The 21869-nt window shown below is 35.7% G+C and overlaps 1 protein-coding gene and 1 pseudogene across 1 annotated transcript; both read right to left on the bottom strand.

Moving 5' to 3' along the window:
* Positions 1 to 7505: 7505 nt before the first annotated feature.
* LOC148109097 (phosphatidylinositol N-acetylglucosaminyltransferase subunit Y-like) lies at positions 7506 to 7751 on the bottom strand (the record flags this gene model as incomplete). The annotated part of the gene is made up of 1 exon (XM_087866413.1): positions 7506 to 7751. A coding segment is annotated over one exon (246 nt), but the record flags the coding sequence as incomplete, so codon positions are not given.
* Positions 7752 to 7829: 78 nt separating this feature from the next.
* LOC123793026 (protein preY, mitochondrial pseudogene) lies at positions 7830 to 8177 on the bottom strand (annotated as a pseudogene).
* Between the last annotated feature and the right edge of the window lie 13692 nt (positions 8178 to 21869).

Here is a 21869-nt window from a genome sequence, read left to right as displayed (position 1 = left end):
CATTCTTTGCTCTTTGATTGCTAGTAATACAAACTATCACCATCCAATTTAGGCATTTTTTTGAAAGTTAACTTTTTCTAAAGTGATCAGTAAATTTTGTCTGGGATTTTTGTAGAAGAGTTGTGGGAAAATGGGCCAAAACATTTAAACTGAAGAGAAAGATGTATAGAATCCATAGACAGTTGTATTCTGGACTCCCACTATCTTAGTTGTTCTTAAACAAATCTATTTAAAATTGAAAAATATTAACAGGTGAGAATAAAATATATCTATGTAGGAAGTCAGAACCTGATTTGCTGTTTTTCCAAAAGCAGGAGAGTAATAATATTCTTCATTATTCCTACATAAATTATAATTCTTCTAATCAGTTCACCGTAGCATGTCTCTGGAAGGGGACCTGAGCAGAGTGTGGTTAGCTAAATGTGAAGCTAGTCTGATGAGGCATTACTAACTTCTTAGAATTCAATTTTATAAAACTTTCTGTACTTATGAAATACCAAATAATTAGAAAACTAAAAAGGATGTTTCACTCAGCCTTACTTTCCATTTTGCAGAAAGAAAATCTTCCCTCCAGGCCAAAATGTAAAACAAAATTTCTTTTCTGAAGTAATGACTTCAGTCAGTAATCAGGCATTCTCGTGAATCATTCCTCTGAATGTTTACCATACCTAATCTTGAGAGATTCAAAGTTCTGGATGTAGCATAATGCTCTTCACTCTCTTGACAAAAGATGGTGCTCTGAATCCTGCAGTGAGCTCCCTGATGTTGTGGGTAGTAATGAGTCAGCAGTGATTGCTGCCCAAGGTCTTTAGGCAAAACCTATGCTTCCTACTACTGCATGGAGAAAGTGCTGAAAGAGAGCAATGAAAGGATGGTTGTGTTTGTTGCATCAGAAAAGGTAGTGCTCAAATGACTTGAATTTTCTTTCATTCTTGAATCCTTTAAAAATAATTCACATGGCCATGTGGTAGATTTAGTTCACTTTACTTTTTAAGTTGCATTTTCTCCTTTCAGTTTCAAAGGCTATAATATCACTTTCCTTAGAACTAGGAATAAGAAAAAGTCCTTCAGATTTTGATGTCTGCTCTCAGATTAGGTTTTATGCTTAGATTCAAAGAAGCATCTGCCTTTACTGACTCACACCTTCTCTTTATGCTTGATCGTGTGGGAAGTTTTTTCTGATGTGTGGGGACCTTTTCCTGGATTTTCCTTTGGATGAAGCTGTGTTTATGTCAGCTGTTCACTAAATGTTATCACTTAAGCCTGTTTATTTAGTCAAGTAACTCAAATATAGCTATTTAATACTGAGGGATAGAAAGGGGTTAAACTTTCTAGGCTCATCGAACAATACACTGGCAGACCAAGTCTATTGTCCTTTGAGGTTTTTATGTCTGTTCTCTCTTAAGTGACTAATGGGTCTTTTTTCTTGTCAGTCAGACCCTTGGTTAAGTGGCAGCACTGTTGAGAATCATTTTACCAAAATGTTAACCATGTGGCAGAGCTCTATGTGGTATTTTCACAATAGATTACCATTATAACACCCTAAACTGTCAGGTGTGACATATTAATGAATTTATAATTAAATTATATAATAGTACTTATATATATATCTCTTTTACTGGGAATCTACAGAGTCACAAATCCTTCTGGAAATAATTTCATTAAATTTATAAGAAATGTAATTGTTAAAGGGAAAAGTTAAGGTTGTTCTACTCTAAAGAGTGAGAACTAGGATCAATATTCCCTAAGGACACTTACATTATGACTTGAAATTTCAAGTGATAGGTTATTATATTGCATCCTAATTTGTAAAGGGATTCAAGTAGATTTAACAAACCCAAAACATTATAAAATAACTACCCAAGTTCTTTTTTCCATTCAAAATTCTTGTTCTTATAAATAATATTTAAGAATATTCATAGTGTTGCATGGTGCACTGGGTGTTATACACAACTAATGAATCATCGAACTTTACAGCAAAAACCAGGGATGTACTGTATGGTGACTAACATAATATAATAAAAATATTATTATAAAAAAAGAATACTCATAATAAACTTGTCTTAAAAATATCTGTGTTTCTGTTGTTAGGTAAATCATAGAGTTTTTTTCCCCTTACTGAACTTACAGGTAAACAATTAAGACTAAGCAAAATGTAAAGCAACCATTATAGAGCATAAGCTTTTCCAGTTTCATTAATCTAAATGCTCATCAATAGAAGGACTTAAATTACAAATATCAAAGATATACTGTGATCTGAATGAAACTTCCCTCAACAGCAATATTCTATCTTAATTATCAGTAAGTACATATAGTGGGTCATAAACTTGTAGTTTTTAGTTTCTTATTACTGTGCCTGACAAAATAAATGCCCAGTAAAGTTAGCTACATTAATTGTTCATATTTTTAGGTACTTATTATGGTGCCTGCACGCTTTGAAATTCTGCTTCTTACTCTTCATTGCTAAAAATGGGTGAAAACAATTAGATATGATGAGATAGGTTCAGGGTTATGTCTCTGCGTTGATGTCCTAGTGTTCATATGGCCAGTAATTTCTAATTTGAAAAATGTGGGGCTCTATGATTTTGACTATCTAGTAACTATCTGGTATAACACTAACTATCTTGTGGTGTCATCCAGTGTACCAACAGAAAACAGATTGCATATTCAAATTGCATACTATTTAGAGAAGTGTTTTTATAGAGGCTGTTTACAAAGGTTTATGTGAGGAAAACCATGAGGGAAATGTGGTAATCTAGAAATAGTACCAGCCCCTCACTGTTACTATTATCTGTAGGAATAAAGAGAGGAGGAAGCAGTATGGAACTCAGAAAGAGAGAGGGTTTGTAAATAAATATGGCCTCTTTGGGAAGAGCTATGACCTTTATGGGGGAACATAACAGCCAAGGTTGACTTCCTAGGGAGGGAGACAATAGAATAAAGACCTTGACCTATTTTATGTCCTTCCCATTTCTTGCCTGGGCTTTCCAGTGGCCAAACCCAATAGAAGCCAAAGAGTGAGTGAGGTCAGTTGAGCCAATGCCCAAAATTAGACTCCTTGGTCAGAGAGCAAACTGGAGAGTGGTGTAGATCTGGTGGGACATAGAATATTATTACCAACATGAATTGAAGGAGATGAAATAGAATGCAAGAATTTCTTTGTTCAAACAATTTCAGCTTTAAAGAGAACAAGATGACAAACCTATAGTTAGTCTACCTTTTCTTTGTGTGAAATTAGGAGCAGGCTAACATGCTGTTGTTCTGCTTTTTTGACCCGTAAATCCTCTATTTATTTTTTATTCACTGGGCTGTGTTATGTCTTGGTGACCTTGAACATTCCCATTCTAAATGGAAACAAAACAAGACAAAACCCTTGATCTTCACAATCTGGAAGCTTGAATTGTGGTCTCGTTTTAAAATGCATAAGCACAATTATGTTAAAACTTGGGCAACTCTGCAAGTTTCATTTTTTAATTGGATTGTTTTTTCATTTTTGGTATTGAGCTATTTAAAGTCTTCATGTATTTTGGGTATTAACCCCTTACTGGATATATCATTTGAAAATATCTTCTTCCATTCAGTAGGTTACCTTTTTGTTTTGTTGATGATTTCCTTTGCTAAAGCTTTTTATTTTGGTAGAGTCCCAGGAGTTTATTTTTGCTTTTGTTTTCCTTGCCTTAGGAGACATATCCAGACAAATGTTGCTATGACTGATGTCCAAGAGGCAATAGTCAAGATATGGAAACAATCTAAATGTCCATCATTAGATGAATGGATAAAGATGTGGTATAGATATCTATAGACATCAATATCGATATAGATATCGATATCTATATCAATATCTATAAATCGATATAGATATCGATATAGATATCGATATCTATATCAATATATAGATATCGATATCTATCCAATAAAATGTTACTCAGCCATAAAAAAGAATGAGATCTTGCCATTTGCGACAACATGGATGGACCTGGTATTATGCTAAGTGAAATATGTCAGACAGAGAAAGATAAATACCTTATGATTTTACTTATATGTGGAATCTAAAAAACAAGCAAAACAAATAAACAAAACAAAACAAAACAGAAACAGACTCATAAATACAGAGAACAAACTGGTGGTTGCCAGAGGGGAGAGGGGGTAGGAAGATAGGTGAAATAATGGAGTGGGATTAAGAGATACAAACTTCCACTTATAAAATTAGGTCATGGGGATGAAAAGTACAGCATAAAGAATATAGTCAGTAATATTTTAATAACGTCATATGGTGACAGATGAAAACTGTACTTATTGTGGTGAACATTGTGTGTACTGTATAGAATTATCAAACCATGTACACAGGAAACTAATATTGTATGTCAACTATACTTCAATAATAAACATTTTTTAAAAAGAAAAAAACTTGGGTAACTCATTTTTTATGATTTATACATGTGTAAACTTGCCTACAGGAAGGCTTTGCAAATTAATGTCTATTTTAGAAAGTTCAGAGAAATTGCTACCTGATAAAAAAAATAAAAGGTTAACATTTGGTAAAGTGGTGTGTTACCTAACCAGATCAAAGTCAGAAAGGATAAAAAAATATACTGGCCTATTTATTTATTTATTTATTTATTTATTTATTTATTTATTTATTTGTCTCTGGTAGTAAATACTTCCAATTGAGAGTCCCAAGTGTCTTAATTTATTTTGTGTCAAATTTTGAGCCTCTTCTCTAAGTCTTAATTTGTATTATTTGGTGAAAAGTAATTGATCCACTCAACAAATATGAATTGGGTGCCTGCTGTTTGTTAGGCATTCTGCTTTTTCCTTGGTATACCAGTAATGACCTTCTGATTTAGGGAAAGAGTAAACCAGGAAACACACCAATGAAAATGTAAGTAGACATTGTGATGAGAACTATGAAGAAGATTAGTCTGTGTGACCATAATAACGGCAGAATGAGAGGTAAGGACGGTGTGGTCTGGGTGCTCAGGAAAGGTGTTTCTGAGGGAGTGACCATCATCTGAGCTTTGTAGGATAAGTAGGAATGGTCAGGAAGAGAGATGGGTGAGGATTTAAGTGGAGGGAGAGTAGTATATGGGAAGGCCCTGAGGTGGGACAGGTATATTCAAGGAATGGAAACAAGGTCAGTATGTCCAGAGCAGAATGAACAAGAGAACAGAGTAGGCTGAAGTGAACTTGGAGACGTGGGCAGGGGCCAGATCATGCAGGGTGATACACTTCGAGTTAAGTGGTTTACAGTTTGCTCTAAGTGCTTAAACAGACATTGCAGAACTTTAATTAGTGACATGGCCTGATTTGACTTAGGGTAAAAATCCTCTATGACTACAATATGAAGTGTATAGAGAAAGAGTGGAACCAAAGAAAACAATCAGGAGGCTATTGTAGAAATCCAGGTGGTGGTAGATTGAATGCCAATAGGAATGGAGAGGAAGACATGGCTTCAAAATTGGCTTCAGAATTGGAATTTATATGAATTAATGGCATATTAGTTGTGGAGATTGAAGAAGAGTTAAGTATCAGTGGTCTGTATTGCCTGAATCACCATTCACTTTATTTAGGCTTGATCAACTATATGAAACTGCATGACTATTTTATGCTTCTGTGTTTTTTCCATTTACTATTTGCAAATCAGCTTTTCAACTGATAGATTTTTTTTTTCTTTACTAGGTTCATAATTCTTGCCAGAGAGATTGGAGGAAAATTTGGGGAGCATTTCTTTATCATGATCCAGTGTTCCTTTGTTTTTTTCAGCTACCATAAGAAACACTAAGCTTCTCACTAAGTAAGTGTAGGTTTCATTTTGGACAGAATAGTTATTATGTATTGAATGAATTGTATACTACCTACATGGTCTGAAGTGTTTAAGGTTATTTCTATAACATTTATATCTTTCAGGTAAATTTGCCTTATCTTTGAAACTTCAGAGACTATAACTTCTCTAAATTTTTTTTTGAACATATATTTCTTGGAAGACAGAAGAAAGACCTCTTCCCCAAAAGAAAATCAAGGTCTCCCACAGCCAGGTAGGAAACCGTGTAGGAAAATTTCCAAAAATTCTCAAGTGTCATCTGAAGTGATACTGTTTTCATTTTTCTTTGTCCTTATCCAAGAAGTAAAGCCACAGGAAATAACTGGATACAGCCATTGACCTTGAGGTTTCTTAACATTGTTCCACCCCCTAGATGGTCATCATAAGAACAACAAAGCCATATTATTTGGATATCGAGTATTGTTTTGTACCAGACTTGGCTTTTCAACAACCACGATAATAGCAACAATGACAACAAACACTTACATAGTGTTTCCTATATGGCAGATATATTAATTCCCTTAATTCTTAACAACCTTATGAAGAAGGTACTGTTATTGTCCTCCATTTTAAAATGAAGAAATGAGGCATAGAGAGGTTAAGGGACTTGCCCAGAATCCATGGCTATGAAGTGATGGTGCTAGGATTCAAACTCCTACAGTTTAAATCCTAAACCCATGTGCTTAAGGATAAATTTTTAGACCTGAGGAATTATTTTTGCTTAAAATATCTAAATTATTGGTAACTGGCTCCAATTTTTGCTTACATAATCTGCATATTTATTATTTAAGGTGGCTATAATCAGTATAACAGTATTGGAAACAGGCAGATAAAATTATGAAAAAAAAATTCATTTCTGAAATAAAGTCTGACCTATGTCTCAGATTTCTTAGACTACTTGCACATAAATCAGTCATGAAGTTAGACTTGGTAAGCTTAATATAGAAGAAGTATAGAGGTTTTTATATTTTCCTTTAAAGTTATCTATATTCCAATCATCATGTATCCATTAATTTGGATATTCTTTCTCTTCAGTACTCTATAAAGAGAGAGACGATGATTTAGAGAAGCACCTGTGTTCTGTAAAACATGATGTTTATTTTGATCGTTTTCACTTAATGTGCTGCACTAAATATTTTAAGGATAAAGCCATATTTGCCTATTAGAGGAATTTAATTAATGTATATCACAACTGAAAAGTGGTTCAATTAATCTTCATAGAATTCAGCGTATTTTTTTTTCTGCAAGTACACAAAATTTCCATTTTATTGTAGTTTTCTAGCACACTAGCTCAAATACATTTCTCTACAACTACTCCAGCATAACTCCTCTGGAATTATTTCAGTCATCCTTAACATGTGACTCTGCCAAATACTTTGAATCTAAAATAAACATATAAAATTTTAATTATTAATTTTTAGATGAATGGGGTAAGAAAGGCATCAGGTGATGGTTGGGACTGTTAATTTCCAACAAGCAACTCTGTTGAAGTGTTTCTTCTGATACAGTAGTTATAAATTAGAATTTTCAAAAAACAAGGGCAGAACAAAAAGTACAATAAAACTTCTGCAGCTTAAGCCTCCCATAGCCCTAAACCTCTGAGAGAAGCAAGGCAAAGCACCTTTCCTGCAATTTAAGTGGGTTTCCAGTATTTTCATGTAGTTGAGCGTTCAGAGATAGACACTCACGACATATCATTAAATATCATCTTGGCTCTGGTTGTATTAATTATGCCGGAATTGATACCCATCCAAGTCCAAAGGTGGAAGAACACATAAACTGGTATGGTAATGGGCAGGAGCAGACTGTAAAAGCACAGGCTGGTTGTGCTAGTGCAGTCCTGTGGAAGAAATTTTTCTTCCACAGTCCTGCTAGAGAGACCAACGGAATAAGGACAGTCAACGTAGGAAGAGACAGAAACATTGTTCTCCCCCACTTATTACCTGCCACTCTGACTTTTAAAAAGGTAAGTGGTATTAAGAAAATTTAGTTGTGTTGCTGTTTTTAATTATGATCTAGTGCTGCTCCATTTCTTCTTCTTATTTTGATGTGTCATCCTAGCTGCCTGCGGTATCATATTAGGAATCCCATCAATAATTGGATAGGCTATTCCCAGCTCTTCATTAATCAATTCATTTGTCGATGCTTCATATCTGAGCGGCATCTTGGAGAGCGGGCACACCAGGAACTCGAGCAGCACCAGGTCGAAGGCGCGGGGCGGGTCCCCGGTCCTCTCGCTCTTGTCCGCGAGCCGCTGTGACCCCGACGCGTGCAGGCACCTCCGGGCGACCGCGAAAGGCGGTACGCGTGGACCCCGCAGCGCTGAGGCGAGCCAGCAGCATGCTCCGCTCGGCATGGTCCGGCAGGCCGCAACCACACCGCACGGAGCCTTCGGCCCGCCTGGGCGGCTTCAGCCGATCCCCGCGCAGCCCGCGCCGCCGCCTGCCAGACCCCGCCCCCGGTGCTGCGGAAACGCCTTTTTTTTTTTTTTTTTAACAACAGATAATCTTAACCTTGGGTCAATGGACATGAAGATGGCAATCATTCATGCTAAGCATGGATGCTAAACATTCATGCGAGATTGTAATTCTCCCTAACAATCTTAAGTGTATACTTTTTTGTAGATTGCATTAGAATCTCAATGTTATCTGTGACATTCAAAGTTTAGTAACTACCACTAGAGAGAAAGTAATGGAGAATTCTAATTTGGGTTCTTTGGTTAGCTAATTATTATGTTTTTCCTAGACATTTGTCTTTACCTATCTTGCTTGTTCCTTGCACCTGTTTCTGTCTTCAGCTTCTCTGTGACTAACAGTGCAGCTACAACTGTATGGGCACCCCTTGTTCATGTCAGAAACTGATCACTATCAAATGGTCTAAATAAGGAAGAGACACCTCTTACTAACATGAAAATCTTGACATAACTTTTTTTCATGATTGATAAGCTGGAAGCTTTAAGACATCCTAGTTGGGACACCTCTCAAAGGTACAAAGACGATAGCCAATGGCTGGTCTTTTCATTATGCTATGTTCAAGATTCTACTGTTCCATTCATCTTCCTAAAATATAGTTCTCATCCTCTCCCTCTTCTATTCAAAAGCTTTCAATGTGTTTTTATTGGAAACAAGTACATTTCATACTTCTTAGCTTGGCATTCAAGGTCTTCTCTAGTCTAGGTTCACTTTCCTCACCTGGAAGACCTCATGGTATATATTGTACTTAGAATGCTTCACCCCAGATTCTAAACTATAGATTTACTGATCTTATTCATCTTTCATGTCTCTGCTAATGAGGGAACTTATTCAGAAGTCTTTCTATGATCTCTCTTTCTGGAAGTAATCCTTTCTCTTGGTATATAACTCACTTGTATTTTAAAAAACAACACCAAGGATGGTCAGCCTGCTGTTACAATTTTTTGTTTTTTCCATATCTTTTTTTAAAAAAATTAGATTCCAGACTTTCTGATGAAGAATTTTGTGCTTTTTCACCTCTGGATTATCTTACAGCTAGCTCATAGTGCCTTAGATCTAGAAGCTGCTCAGCATGTATTTGTGGAATAACAATGACCAATATATGTTGAGCATTTAACTCTGTGGACAGTACTTGCTAAGAATTTATATTGCTCTTTTTATTTTCATAACATCTTGGTAATAAATGTACTATGATTATCCTCAATTTATAGACGAGGAAAGAGAGGGAGAGAGAGGTTACATAGCCTAAGAACTCATGGTTAGTAATTGTCTGGCTCAGATATAAATTCAGATGGTTTGATTTCAAGGCTTAAAGATTTTAGCAGTAGCGTTTCACTGAAACATTTGTAGATTGAATGCCTGAGTGAGTGGCTGAATGGAAATGACTTCATAGACTCAAGCTGTGATGATCAAGGGAATGTAAAACCTAGCTGAAGTAATTCTATCTCATGGAAGTTTTCAAGTAGAATTTTATTATGTAACTTTTCATGTGCTTACACTGACTCAAACTAAATGCTATAATACACATTCTTGCCCTTCATGCCTCTCTCCATACCTGACTCCAAACCTAGAGAATAGATACAGGATGAAGAGACATAGTTTTTAAAACTTTCTAATCATTTTCTGACATTTTCAACATAGAATTCCCAGTCACTTTCTAACTGCATAGTATTTTATAATTTTTTTTTTTTATGGTTTACTATGCTTAGGGAGGTTCCAGACAGGTTATATTTTTGTTGTTGTTGCTGTTGTTGTAAACCAGGATTCTTGCCCAACATGGGGCTTGAACTCACAACTTTGAGATCAAGAGTCATAAGCTCTACTAATTGAGCCAGCTAGCTGCCCCCTAGAGAGGTTATCTTTAACCAGCTGTGAGTACAGTGGCTAGGAGTACTTGGCAAGAATATCATTTTGGGTTACATGCCTTCCTGTATTCTCAGTGGCTATTAATGGAGTAACTGGAAAGCAACATAACCACTACAGTGTCCTCTGACCCTGTATGACTTCTGCAAGGCTGTACTTCTTTTTTTTTTATAATAATTTTTTATTATGTTATGTCAGTCACCATACAGTACATCCATAGTTTTTTATGTAAAGTTCCATGATTCATTACTTGCGTATAACACCCAGTGCACCATGCAATACGTGCCCTCCTTAATACCCATCACCGGCCTATGCCACCTATCCCATTCCCCCACCCCCCCCCTCTGAAGCCCTCAGTTTGTTTCCCAGAGTCCATAGTCTCTGATGGTTCATTCCCCCTTCTGTTTACCCCCCCTTTCTTCTTCCCTTTCTTCTCCTACCAATCTTCCTACTTCTTATGTTCCATAAATGAGTGAAACCATATGATAATTGTCTTTCTCTGCTTGACTTATTTCGCTTAGCATTACCTCCTCCAGTCCCGTGCAAGGCTGTACTTCTTAAATCTTCTTAAATCTTCATGCATATCTGGGGATAGATATAAAGACTTAGGCCTTTTAAAGTTTTTAGACAACTATGGTTAAGTTTCTGAGCTGTGCATTTACATTAGACTTTTTTTGTGCTCCAAGGGTAGCAATAATAACAGCAAGCTGATCTATCCAATAGAGCAATTTCTTTCTGTTCTAGTATAGCATACATCAGATGAAATTGAAATGGCTCAATCATGACAGGAAGGAGATTAGGTTGAGGCAACAAGAGAAGAATTAAAGGGAGCTATCTAACCTTGGTCCTCTGTTACTCTTCCGTGGAGATGATTTCTCGTGGAGATGACTTGAATAGGATCAGTGAGCTATCTTCATCTGGCTGTGGTGAGGGATGGCATTAAGTCCATACATTGCTCGTTCCTGGGCAAAAAGAAGAGCTGAATGGTCTTCACTGTGATGCTTCTTGGCTCCCTGAAAGTTTGTTAGCACCAGGTGGTCCTAGAAAGAACTCCTGTCAGTCTCTTTCCACTGAGATCAGGGAATTGTTTACCAGCGCCTATAGCTTTTGACTCATTATCTTATTTTTGGAAAGTAAAATGAGAGCACTGTGTATAAAGCAATTGTGTTTATGAATGAAGATGTAGTAGAAATTAGTGATCTTTTATATATCATTGTTCTGTATCACCTTATATATCATCTAGTTTGGTTTAAAGTATAACAGCTAATAAACAGAGAACAACTGTGTTGGATACTCTTTTAGTGATAGTGTTGATAAACTGAAAAAGAGGATCTATGAGTTGATAACCAGTCACCTTTACAAATGGGATACCAAAAGCATTAAAGAGATTTGGGAAGGGGGGAGTTTTTATTTTTTAAAACTGACTTAATGTTATTTAATGCTCTATGTATGTGTCATGTTAAATCCTCTCATGTACTTCTATGTTACATGTGCCACAGTTTGGGAATAACTTTTATATCTGTCAGTTAGCAAAGATTTATTGAGTAATAACTATGTGAAAACTGTGTGGGAAAATCAGAGTTAGAAGACATGATTGCTGCCTTCAAAGAGCTTACCCTCTAGCTCGGAATATGTGGCACGCACATGGGAGAAGATGTCTCACAGTCTAAGGTTGTCCGTGATAAGTAGCACACGCACCCCTAGCACAGTGCTCAACCCTGGCACAGAAACAGGAAATGGAAGGCATAATAACAGTAATATTTGTGCAATACTGAGTGAGGACACATCAACACATTACTTTGGCCCTACTACAGAATTGAATTTAGTGCCCTTTTCTTTGGCTTTTGTTCATGCATGGATAGAGAGAAACAGATGAAAAAGAGCCCTAGGAAAATCGTCACACTGTCCATGTAAGGATTTGGCCAGAGGCTTTATTCGTCATATTCACATAGTGCTTTTTTGAGTCCACCGAGAGGTTCTTATGTGGTTTTAGTACTGAAATAACTGTTTATCTCATAGACCTTGTGAAATGTGTGTGTTAACTGATGAGGTTTTCTTTCCGCATGTGGCTGCTAGGAATCTTTGAGTACAATTTGTGGCCTGTTTTATGTTCTTTTTCTTGTTTTTATTTTCCTTTTACCATATTTTGATTTATTTTATCTTGTGTTATCTTCACCCATATAAAGTACCTTAATTCTTGGAGTAGTGCAGGGTGTGAATAAATTAAAGAAAATACCAAGTGAAAAAAACAGAAGTTGTAGCAAAAGAAAACAATATTTCTAATGTCATAGTTTTCTGTTTATGCTATTTCAATTAAATAAAGAAACTTCTCGTTTTGATTCTGAAAAAATTTGTGCTTAGGTATGAAATTTGGAAGCTAATCTGGATTACAGTACAAGCTACAGCTATTTCTTTACCCACTCCCTGCGCAACTTAAAGCAAGTTTACCTCTGAGGTTTCATTCTCTCATCTATAAAATGTAGATGAAAATGCCAACTTCACAGGTTGTTCTAAATATTAACTGCGGTAAAATACAAGTGCTTAACAAAGTGCAGCACAGCATTGGCACATAATCAGAACTAAATAATGAGTTGATACTCGTATTGCTATAATAAATTGTTACTTGCTCTCCAAATATGCCCCTCAAGTTTTTACAATAGATATAAGTTAAAAATGAGTTCAGGGCATGCATCTAGTTAAATGGTGATTTTGATTGGATAGGGTCAAGGTAGATTTTTAAGAGGAAAGATATTTGCATTTATAGATGTTGGTTGAAACCAAATGGAATTTTACCTTAATTTCACAAATGAATAAAGTAAATGCGGATTTCTGTGAATGAATATTAACCTACAAAACTATGATGCAGTCATTTTACCAAGCAGTTTAATTGTTTAAATAAAAAAAGATGTTTCTGGGGTGGCTGGGTGCCTCAGTGGGTTGAGCGTCTGCCTTTGGCTCAGGTCATGATCCTGAAGTCCTGGGATTGAGCCCACATCGGGCTCTCTGCTCAACGGGGAATCTGTTTCTCCCTCTCCTTCTGACTCTTTCCCCTGCTTGTGCTCTCTCTGTCTCTCTCCCTCAAATGAATTTAAAAAAAAGAGAGAGATCTTTCTGACAAATATTTTGCCTGTAGGTGACCCTTGATGAGCTCCTGGAGGATTTTAAGGCTTCTCTACATGTGTATAACTGAAAAGTGTTAGAGGACTTTCCTTCCTTCCTACTAATTGCTTCCAAGTTGGCGAACGTGAGAAATGAATATCGACTTCCTTTGTCAAGAATCAGTAAGCAAAATTTAGTTCCAATTTGGAATAATTTAAAAAATAAATATCCTTGCTTTAGAGAGTCTCTGAATTTTGGATGCTTCAAAACTGGTAGAAGGAGCTCATTACAGAATAGTTCTATTACCTTGACCTATTCCTCAGACCCATTGCAGAGTGTGACAATGCCTTCTGTTTTCCAAAGAAAAGAACTTTATGATTACCAAACATTAACTCTGCGGTGGAAGAGGAAAATAAGTTATTCATGAACCATTTTGATTGAATGTTGCTTATATATTAAGGCTTGAAAATTAGATCAGAAAATGTGGCAGATGAAGGAGAAAATGGACGCTATTAAAATAGATATTATTCCTGTCACTTTTTAAATTTTTTCCTGATAAGGTAGCTAATGGATACAAATATAGACTCTGGAAGCAGAGTACAAGGTCCAAATCCTATCTCTGCTACTCGTTGGCTGTGATATCTTCTGCTAGTTACTGAACCTTTCATGTTTCAATTTCGTTTTCAGTGAGATGAAAGGGAATAATATTACTTACCTTACAGGGTCATTGGAAGATTGAGTGTATTAGTGTTTGTAAAGTTCTTAAAACAGTGCATGGCGCATGGTAAACACTATATAAGTCTAAGGTGTAACACTGTAGAACCCTATAAAAGTCTATTTTATCCAGTAGAGTAGCCACTCTTATAGTAGTCACTATTTAAATTTCATTACAAGTAAAAAAAAGAAATTCTTCCGTGGCACTGGCCACACTTTAAGTGCTCAAAAGCTGTATGTGGCTAGTGATTTCTACTTTGGACATAGCACAGTAGAACATTTTTGCAGGAAGTTCTATTAGTGTAGATATCACTGCCTGCTTCTATTATTATTTTTCTTTTCTAGAAATTTTAGATCAGGAACCTTCTAGGGGAAAATAAATGTAGAGAAGAAGCTAGAATAGTGTAAATAGTTGAGTCATGGAAATGATTCATGGATTCCCCTATGTCTTAATACATTCTTAATTGGAGTAAAGGACAAAGGTGAGCCTTGTACCTCCCTAAGAGTTACGGTATAAGAAACAGCATAACAAAAGCAAGCAATAATGTGGAGCAAAGAGAACATGACAGAGAAAAAATGATGACTGTCATCCACTGTGGCATGCCCTAGATTAAATTTAACAGGGTTAACATTTTGATTCTAAGATCAAGTGTGACTCAACCCAATATGGAGAGACTTAATAGGTTAAAGATGTGAAGACTCCCAATTGTGCCTCATTTAATGAACTGCAAAGAAGGAAGACTGGTCATTTCACTGTTCATCTCTCAGTGATTTGCTTCAGCCTGACACTGTCAACCATGGAAGTAGAGAATGCATCTTATGGATAAAACATGTTTATGAGAGAATGGAGTTCCTCTGCTGTTTAGCCTCCGTAAGACCTCAACCCCCAAACATGGCACATGTCCAGCCATATCAGTAGCAGTGTCCATGAGAATGATGCCCTGGAAGCCAGTATGATTTCATTCTCTTTTCATTCATGTTGGCTTGAGGGACCCTGCTCCTTTGTAGAAAATTTCCAGTCACCTCCTTTTCTCTCATTTTTGAACATTCCAGGTTTGCTGTGGGAAGAGCAAAAGGAATTAGTTTACATTTCTTGTATATTGATCATAGACCTCATAGTGCTGCCACCACTCAAGTCCCCATGAGTCCTCTGAACAGCAGTCTGTAAGGTAGAGTACAAATCATTAGAACCTCTGAGAGGTTCTGGATAAAATGTTAGGGTGTCAGAAGGGTTTGGGATTAGTTTGACCTGTGAGCAATAAATTCCATTTTGATAATATCTAATAATATAGATTGACACTTGTGCTCTCATTTTATTCCTAGGGCACATAGTCGTATCTCATATGTAAAATAGTGCTGCTCAAGTGTTTTTGCTTATGTAACATCTAAAACAATATTTGTTTATTTTTGAAGTGGCTTAAAACAACAAATTTATTGTCTGACAGTTCTGGAAACTAGAAGTCCAAAATCAAGATGTGAGTATGGCGATACTCTCTCTGACAGCTTCCTCTTCTAGCGTCTAGTGTTTTCTGGCGGTCCTTGGTATTCCTTGGCTTGTAGAAACGTCACTCCAGGTACATGGTTCTCTGTTACTGTGTGTTTTCACATTGTTTTTTCTCTGTGCATGTCTGTGTTTGCAAGATGTTCTCGCTCTTACAAATGTGCCAGTCATAGTGGATTAAAGGCTCACCCTACTAGAGTATGACATCATTTTAACTAATCTTCAATGACCCTATTTCCAGATAGGGTCACTTTCTGACATACTGGGGATTAGGACTTCAATGTATTTTGGAGAGGGGGGAACACAACCCGTAACAACAATAAGCATCTTCTTAAAACTATTTTTACAGCTTTTGCACACAGTTGTTTAATTTGATAATATAACTTATTCATCACACTTGAATCCAAAATTAAATTTGTCTATTTCTTTTTTTAAATTGAAGTATAGTTGACACACAATGTTACATTAGTTTCAGGAGTATAATATAGTGATTTGACAAGTCTATATGTTATGCTATGCTGACCCCAAGTATAGCTATCATGTGTCACCATATGCTATTATACCATTGACTATATTCCCTATGCTGTACCTTTTATCCCTGTTACTTATTCATTACATAATTGTAAGCCTGTATCTCCCCCTCCCCTTCACCAGTTTTGCCCATCCATAAAACTTTCCTCCCTCAGGCAACCATTGGTTTATTCCCTGTATTTATGGGTCCATTTCTGCTTTTTGTTTGTTTGTTGTTTTATTTTTTAGATTTCACATATAATTGAAATCATATGGTATTTGTCTTTCTCTGTCTGACTTATTTCTTTTTTTTATTAATAATTTTTATTTTGTTAATATTAGTCACCATACAGTACATCCCCAGTTTTTGATGCAATGTTCCATGATTCATTATTTGCATATAACACCCAGTGCACCACGCAATATGTGCCCTCCTTACTACCCATCACTGGCCTATCCCAATCCCCCACCCCCCACCCCTCTGAAGTCCTCTGTTTGTTTCCCAGAGTCCATAGTCTCTCATGGTTCATTCCCCCCTTCTGTTTACCCCCCCTCATTGTTCCCTTCCTTCTCCTACCGATCTTCCTATTATTTCACTTAGCATAATACTCTCTAGGTTTATCCATGTTGCACAAAGAGCAAGATCTCAACCTTTTTTATGGCTGACTAATATTCTTATATGTATATAGATATATACCACATCTTTATTCTTATGGACACTTGTATTGCTTCCATATTTTGGCAATTTTAAATAATGCTACAATAAATATAGGGTTACATATATCTTTTCAAAGTAGTGTTTCTGTTTTCTTTGGGCAGATACGCAGTAATGGAATTACTAGATCTTATGGTATTTCTGTTTTTAATTCTTTGAGGAACCTCCATAGTATTTTCCACAGTGGCTGCACCAGTTTGCATTCTTATCAACAGTGCATGGGGATACCTTTTTCTCTGCATCATTGCCAACACTTGTTATTTCTTGTCTTTTTTATTCTAGCCATTTTGACAGGTGTAAGGTGATAGCACGTTGTTATTTCAGTTTGCGTTTTCTTGATCTTTAGTGATGTTGAACATCTTTTCATGTGTTTTTTGTCCATTTGTATGTCTTCTTTGGAAAAATGTTTATTCAGTTTCTTTGCCCATTTTTTAATCAGTTGGCTTCTTTGGTGTTGAGTTGTATGAGTTCTTTATATATTTTGGATATTAACACCTTATCAGATAATGTCATTTGTAAATATATTCTATTCAGTATGTTACCTTATTGTTTTGTTGATGATTTCCTTCACTGTGCAAAAGTTTTTATTTTGGTGTATTTTTGCTTTTGTTTCGCTTGCTTGAGGAGATATATTTAGAAAAAATATTGCTAAGGCTAATGTCAAAGAAGCTACTACATATGTTTTCTTCTAGGAATTTCATGGTTTCAGGTCTTACATTTAGATATTTATTCTGGTTTTAGTTCATTTTTATGTATGGTGTTAAAAGGTGGTCCAGTTTCATTCTTCTGTATAGCTTTCTACTTTTCCCAGCACCATTTATTGAAGAGACTATCTTTTCCCCATCCTGTATTTTTGCCTCCTTTACTGTCATAGATTAATTGACTGTATAAATGTGGGTTTGTTTCTGGGCCATTTTGTTCCATTGATCTGTGTGTCTGTTTCTGTGCCAGTACCATACTCTTTTGATTATTACAGCTTTGTAGTATAGCTTGAAATCTGAGATTGTTATAACTCCAACTGTGTTCTTTCTCAAGACTGCTAGTGCTGTTTGGGGTCTTTTGTGGTTCCATAGAAATTTTTGTATTATTTGTTTCATTGCTGTGAAAAATGTTGTTGGTATTTTGATAGGGATTGCATTGAATCTGTAGATCGCTTTGTGTAGTGTGGCTATTTTAATAATACTGGTTCTTCCAGTCCATGAGCCTGGTGTATTTTTCCATTTGTTTGTGTCATCTTCAATCTCTTTCATTGGTGCTTTATAGTTTTCAGAATATGAGTCTTTGACTTCCTTGGTTAAGTTTATTCCTAGGTATTTCATTCTTTTTGGTGTAATTATAGATGGAATTGTTTTCTTAATTTCTCTTCTGCTACTTAGTGATTAGGGCATAGAAACAAAACCAATTTCTCTATATTAATTTTGTATCCTGCAACTGCAACTTCAGTAGAATTCATTTATTACATCTAATAGAGTTTTTAAAAAGATTTTACTTATTTATTTGAGAAAGAGAGAAAGAGAGAGAGAATGAGCACAAGCAGGGGAGAGGAAGAGGGAGAAGCAGACTCCCCACTAAGCAGGGAGCCTGACGCAGGGCTCGATCCCAGGACCTTGGGAGCATGACCTGAGCCAAAGGCAGACACTTAACTGACTGAGCCACCCAGGCACCAAGAGTGATGATTTTAACTTTTCCTTTCCAATTTGGATGTCTTTTTCTCATTTTCTTGTTCGATTGCTGTGGCTAGGACTTCAGTACTATGTTGACTAAAATGGTGAGAGTGGACATTCTTGTCTTGTTCCTGATCTTAGAGAAAGATCAGGAACAGTTTTTCACCATTGGGTATGATGTTACCTGTGAGTTTTCCATAGATGGCCTTTATTATATTGAGGTATGTTCCTTCTAAACCCACTTTTTTTTTTTATCATGGATTGATACTGAATTTTGTCAAATGCTTTTTCTGTATCTATTGAGATGACCATATGATTTTTACCCTTCATTTTATTAATATGATTTATCATGTTGATTGATTTGTGAGTAATGAACAGTCCTTGTATCCCTGGAAAAAATTCCATCTGACTGGTGAATGATCCTTTTAATGTATTGTTGAATGCAGTTTGGTGATATTTTGTTGAGGAATTTGCATCTATGTTCAACAGGGATATTAGTCTGTAGTTTTCTTTTTTAGTAGTGTCTTTGGTTTTGGTATCAGGGTAATGCTGGCCTCATGGACTATGTTTGGAAGCTTTCCTTTCTCTTCTAGTTTTTGAAATACTTTGAGGAGAATAGGTCTTAACTCTTCTTTAAGTGTTTAATAGAATTCACTGTGAATCTATCTAGTTTTGGATTTTCATTTGTTGGGATTTTTTGATTACTGATTCAGTTTCATTACTAGTAATTTGTTCAGATTTTCTGTTCAGTTTTGGAAGATTGTATGTTTCTAGGAATTTATGCATTTCTTATAGGTTGTCCAATTTCTTGGCATATAACTTTTCATAGTATTCTCTTATAATTCTTTATATTTCTGTGATTAGTTGTTGCTTTTCCTCTTTCATTTCAGATTTGATTTATTTCTTTAAGAGTCTGACTAAAGGTTTATCAATTTTGTTTATCTTTTCAAAGAAACATTTCTTGGTTTCATTGATCTTTTCTATTTTGTTTTAGACTCTATTTCATTTACTTCTACTCTGATCCTTATTATTTCTTCTAGTAACCTTGGGTTTTGTTCTTCTTTTTCTAGTTCATTTAGGTGTAAGGTTAGATTGTTTATTTGAGATTTTTGTTTCTTGAGGTAGACCTGTATTGCTACACATTTCCCTCTTAGAACTGCATTCATTGTGTCCCAAAGATTTTGGACTGTTGTATTTTCATTTGTGTTTGTCTCTATGAATTTTTTGATTTACTCTTTGATTTCTTCATTAACCCATTGGCTGTTTAGTAGTATGTTGTTTAGCCTCCATGTGTTTGTGACTTATCCAGCTTTTTTCTTGTGATTCATTTCTAATTTCAAACTATTGTGGTCAGAAAAGATGTGTGATATGATTTCCATAATCTTAAATATTGAGACTTGTTTTGTGGGCCGACATGTGATCTATCCTAGAGAATGTTCCAGGTACGCCTGAAGAGGATGTGTATCTGTTTTTTTTTTTTTAAATAAAATGTTCTGTATATATCTATTATGTCCATGTAGTCTAATATTTCATTCAAAGACACTGTTTTTTAATTGATTTTATGCCTGGATGATCTATGCATTGAAGTAAGTTGGGTGTTAAAGTACCCTACTATTGTTGTATTACCATCAATTTCTCTCTTTATGTCTGTTAATATTTGCTTTATGTAATTAGGTGTGTAATATTTATAATTGGTTTATCCTTTTGTTGGGTTATTATTATATAATGCCCTTCTTTGTTTCTTATTAGTTTTTGTTTTAGTCGATTTTTGTCTGATATAGGTATTGCTACCCTAGCTTTTTTTTATTTCTTCCCTTTCCATGGAATATCTTTCCATTTTTTAACTTTTAGTCTGATTGTGTCTTTAGGTCTGAAGTGAGTTTCTTGTAGACAACATACAGATGGTCTTGCTTTTTATCCATTTGTCCATCCTATATCTTTTGATTAGAGCTTTGAACTATTTACATTTAAAATAATTATGGATAGGTATGTACTTACTGCCATTTTGTTCTTGTTTTTTGGCTGTTTTGGTAATTCTCTATTCCTTTCTTCTTCCCTTTCTCTCTTTCCTTGTGATGGAAGATTTTCTGTAGTGTTATGCTTGTTTTCTATTTTTTGTGTATCTATATAGGTTTTGGTTTTGTGATTACTGTGAGGTTCATCCTGAATATATATCAGTCTGTATTGAGTTGAAGGTGACTTAAGTCTGAACACATTCTAAAAGAACTTTCTTTTACTCCTCTCTGTTTTTTTATGTATATGTTGTCATATTTTATATCTTTTTTGTTTATAATTTTCTTACATCTAATTATGCTCTTTTCCACTTAAAGGCCATGTAAAATTTCTTGTGAGTCTGGTTTAGTGGTGATGAACTTTTTTAACTTTGTTGGGAAACTCTTTATCTCTTCTTCAATTCTAAATGATAACCTTGCTGTGTAGAATATTTGTGGTTTTAGATTTTTTTCTTTTCAGCTCTTTAGCTTTATCATGCTGCTTGCTTCTGTCCTATAGGTTCTGCTGACAAATCAGCTGACAGCCTTATGGGGTTTCTCCTATACTTAACTTTTAGCTTCTCTGTTGCTGCTTTAGAAATTTGTCTCTTTATCTTTAATCTTTGACATTTTAATTATTGTGTGTCCTGACATGGACCTCCTTGGGTTTATCTTGGTTGGAACTCTTTGTACGTCCTGAACCTGGATATCTGTTTCCTTCCCCAGGTTAGGGAAGTTTTCAGCTATTATTTCTTCAAATAAGTTTTCTGCTCCTTTCTCTCTTTTCTTTCTGGGATCCCTATAATGTGAATGTTTGCTTGATGTTGTCCAAGATATCTCTTAACTTATCCTCAATTCTTAAAATTCCTTTTTTTTTTTTTTTCCTGTTCAGCTTGGGTGCTTTCCATTACCCTGTCTTCCGGATCACTGATTTGTTCTGCATCAACTGGTGTTTAGTCCCTCTAGTGTATTTTTCATTGCAATTGTATTCTTCTACTCTGAATGGTTTGTTTTTATTTTTTTTTTATATTTCTGTTGAAGTTCTCATTTAACTTTTCCATTCTTCTCTCCCTTTCCAGTGAATATCTTTATGATCATTACTTTAGACTCTTTATTAGGCATATTGCTTATCTCTGTTTTGTTTTGTTCTTTTTCTGAGGTTTTGTCTTGGTCTTTCATTTGTAGCATATTCCTCTGTCTTTGCAGTTTGCTTGACTTTTTGTGTTGTTTGTATGAATTGTGTGGAAGAGCTACTTTTTCTAAACTTAAAGGAATGGTCTTGTGTATGGTTGTTCCCTGTGTAGACTGTGTGTGCCTGGTGACTTAGGCTGGCTGGCTAGAGCTGTGGCTGGCATGTGTTGGATGTTCCAGGACACTTCCTGCTGGGGTTGCCCTTGTAGGATGGCTATAGCTGAAGTTGTCTTGGGCTGGTGTGGTCCCAGGGCTCTCTGTGCAGAAAGCACCCTAGCAGGACCTGTGAAGCCGAAATGGGTGTGGAATGGGACATTCTTGGTTGCTTA

Source organism: Ursus americanus, chromosome 13 (genome assembly GCF_024610735.1).
Source record: "Ursus americanus isolate L20-20 chromosome 13, mUrsAme1.1.p, whole genome shotgun sequence".
In the NCBI taxonomy this organism is placed as follows: Eukaryota; Metazoa; Chordata; class Mammalia; order Carnivora; family Ursidae; genus Ursus; species Ursus americanus.
This window is presented reverse-complemented; position numbering and strand designations above follow the sequence as displayed.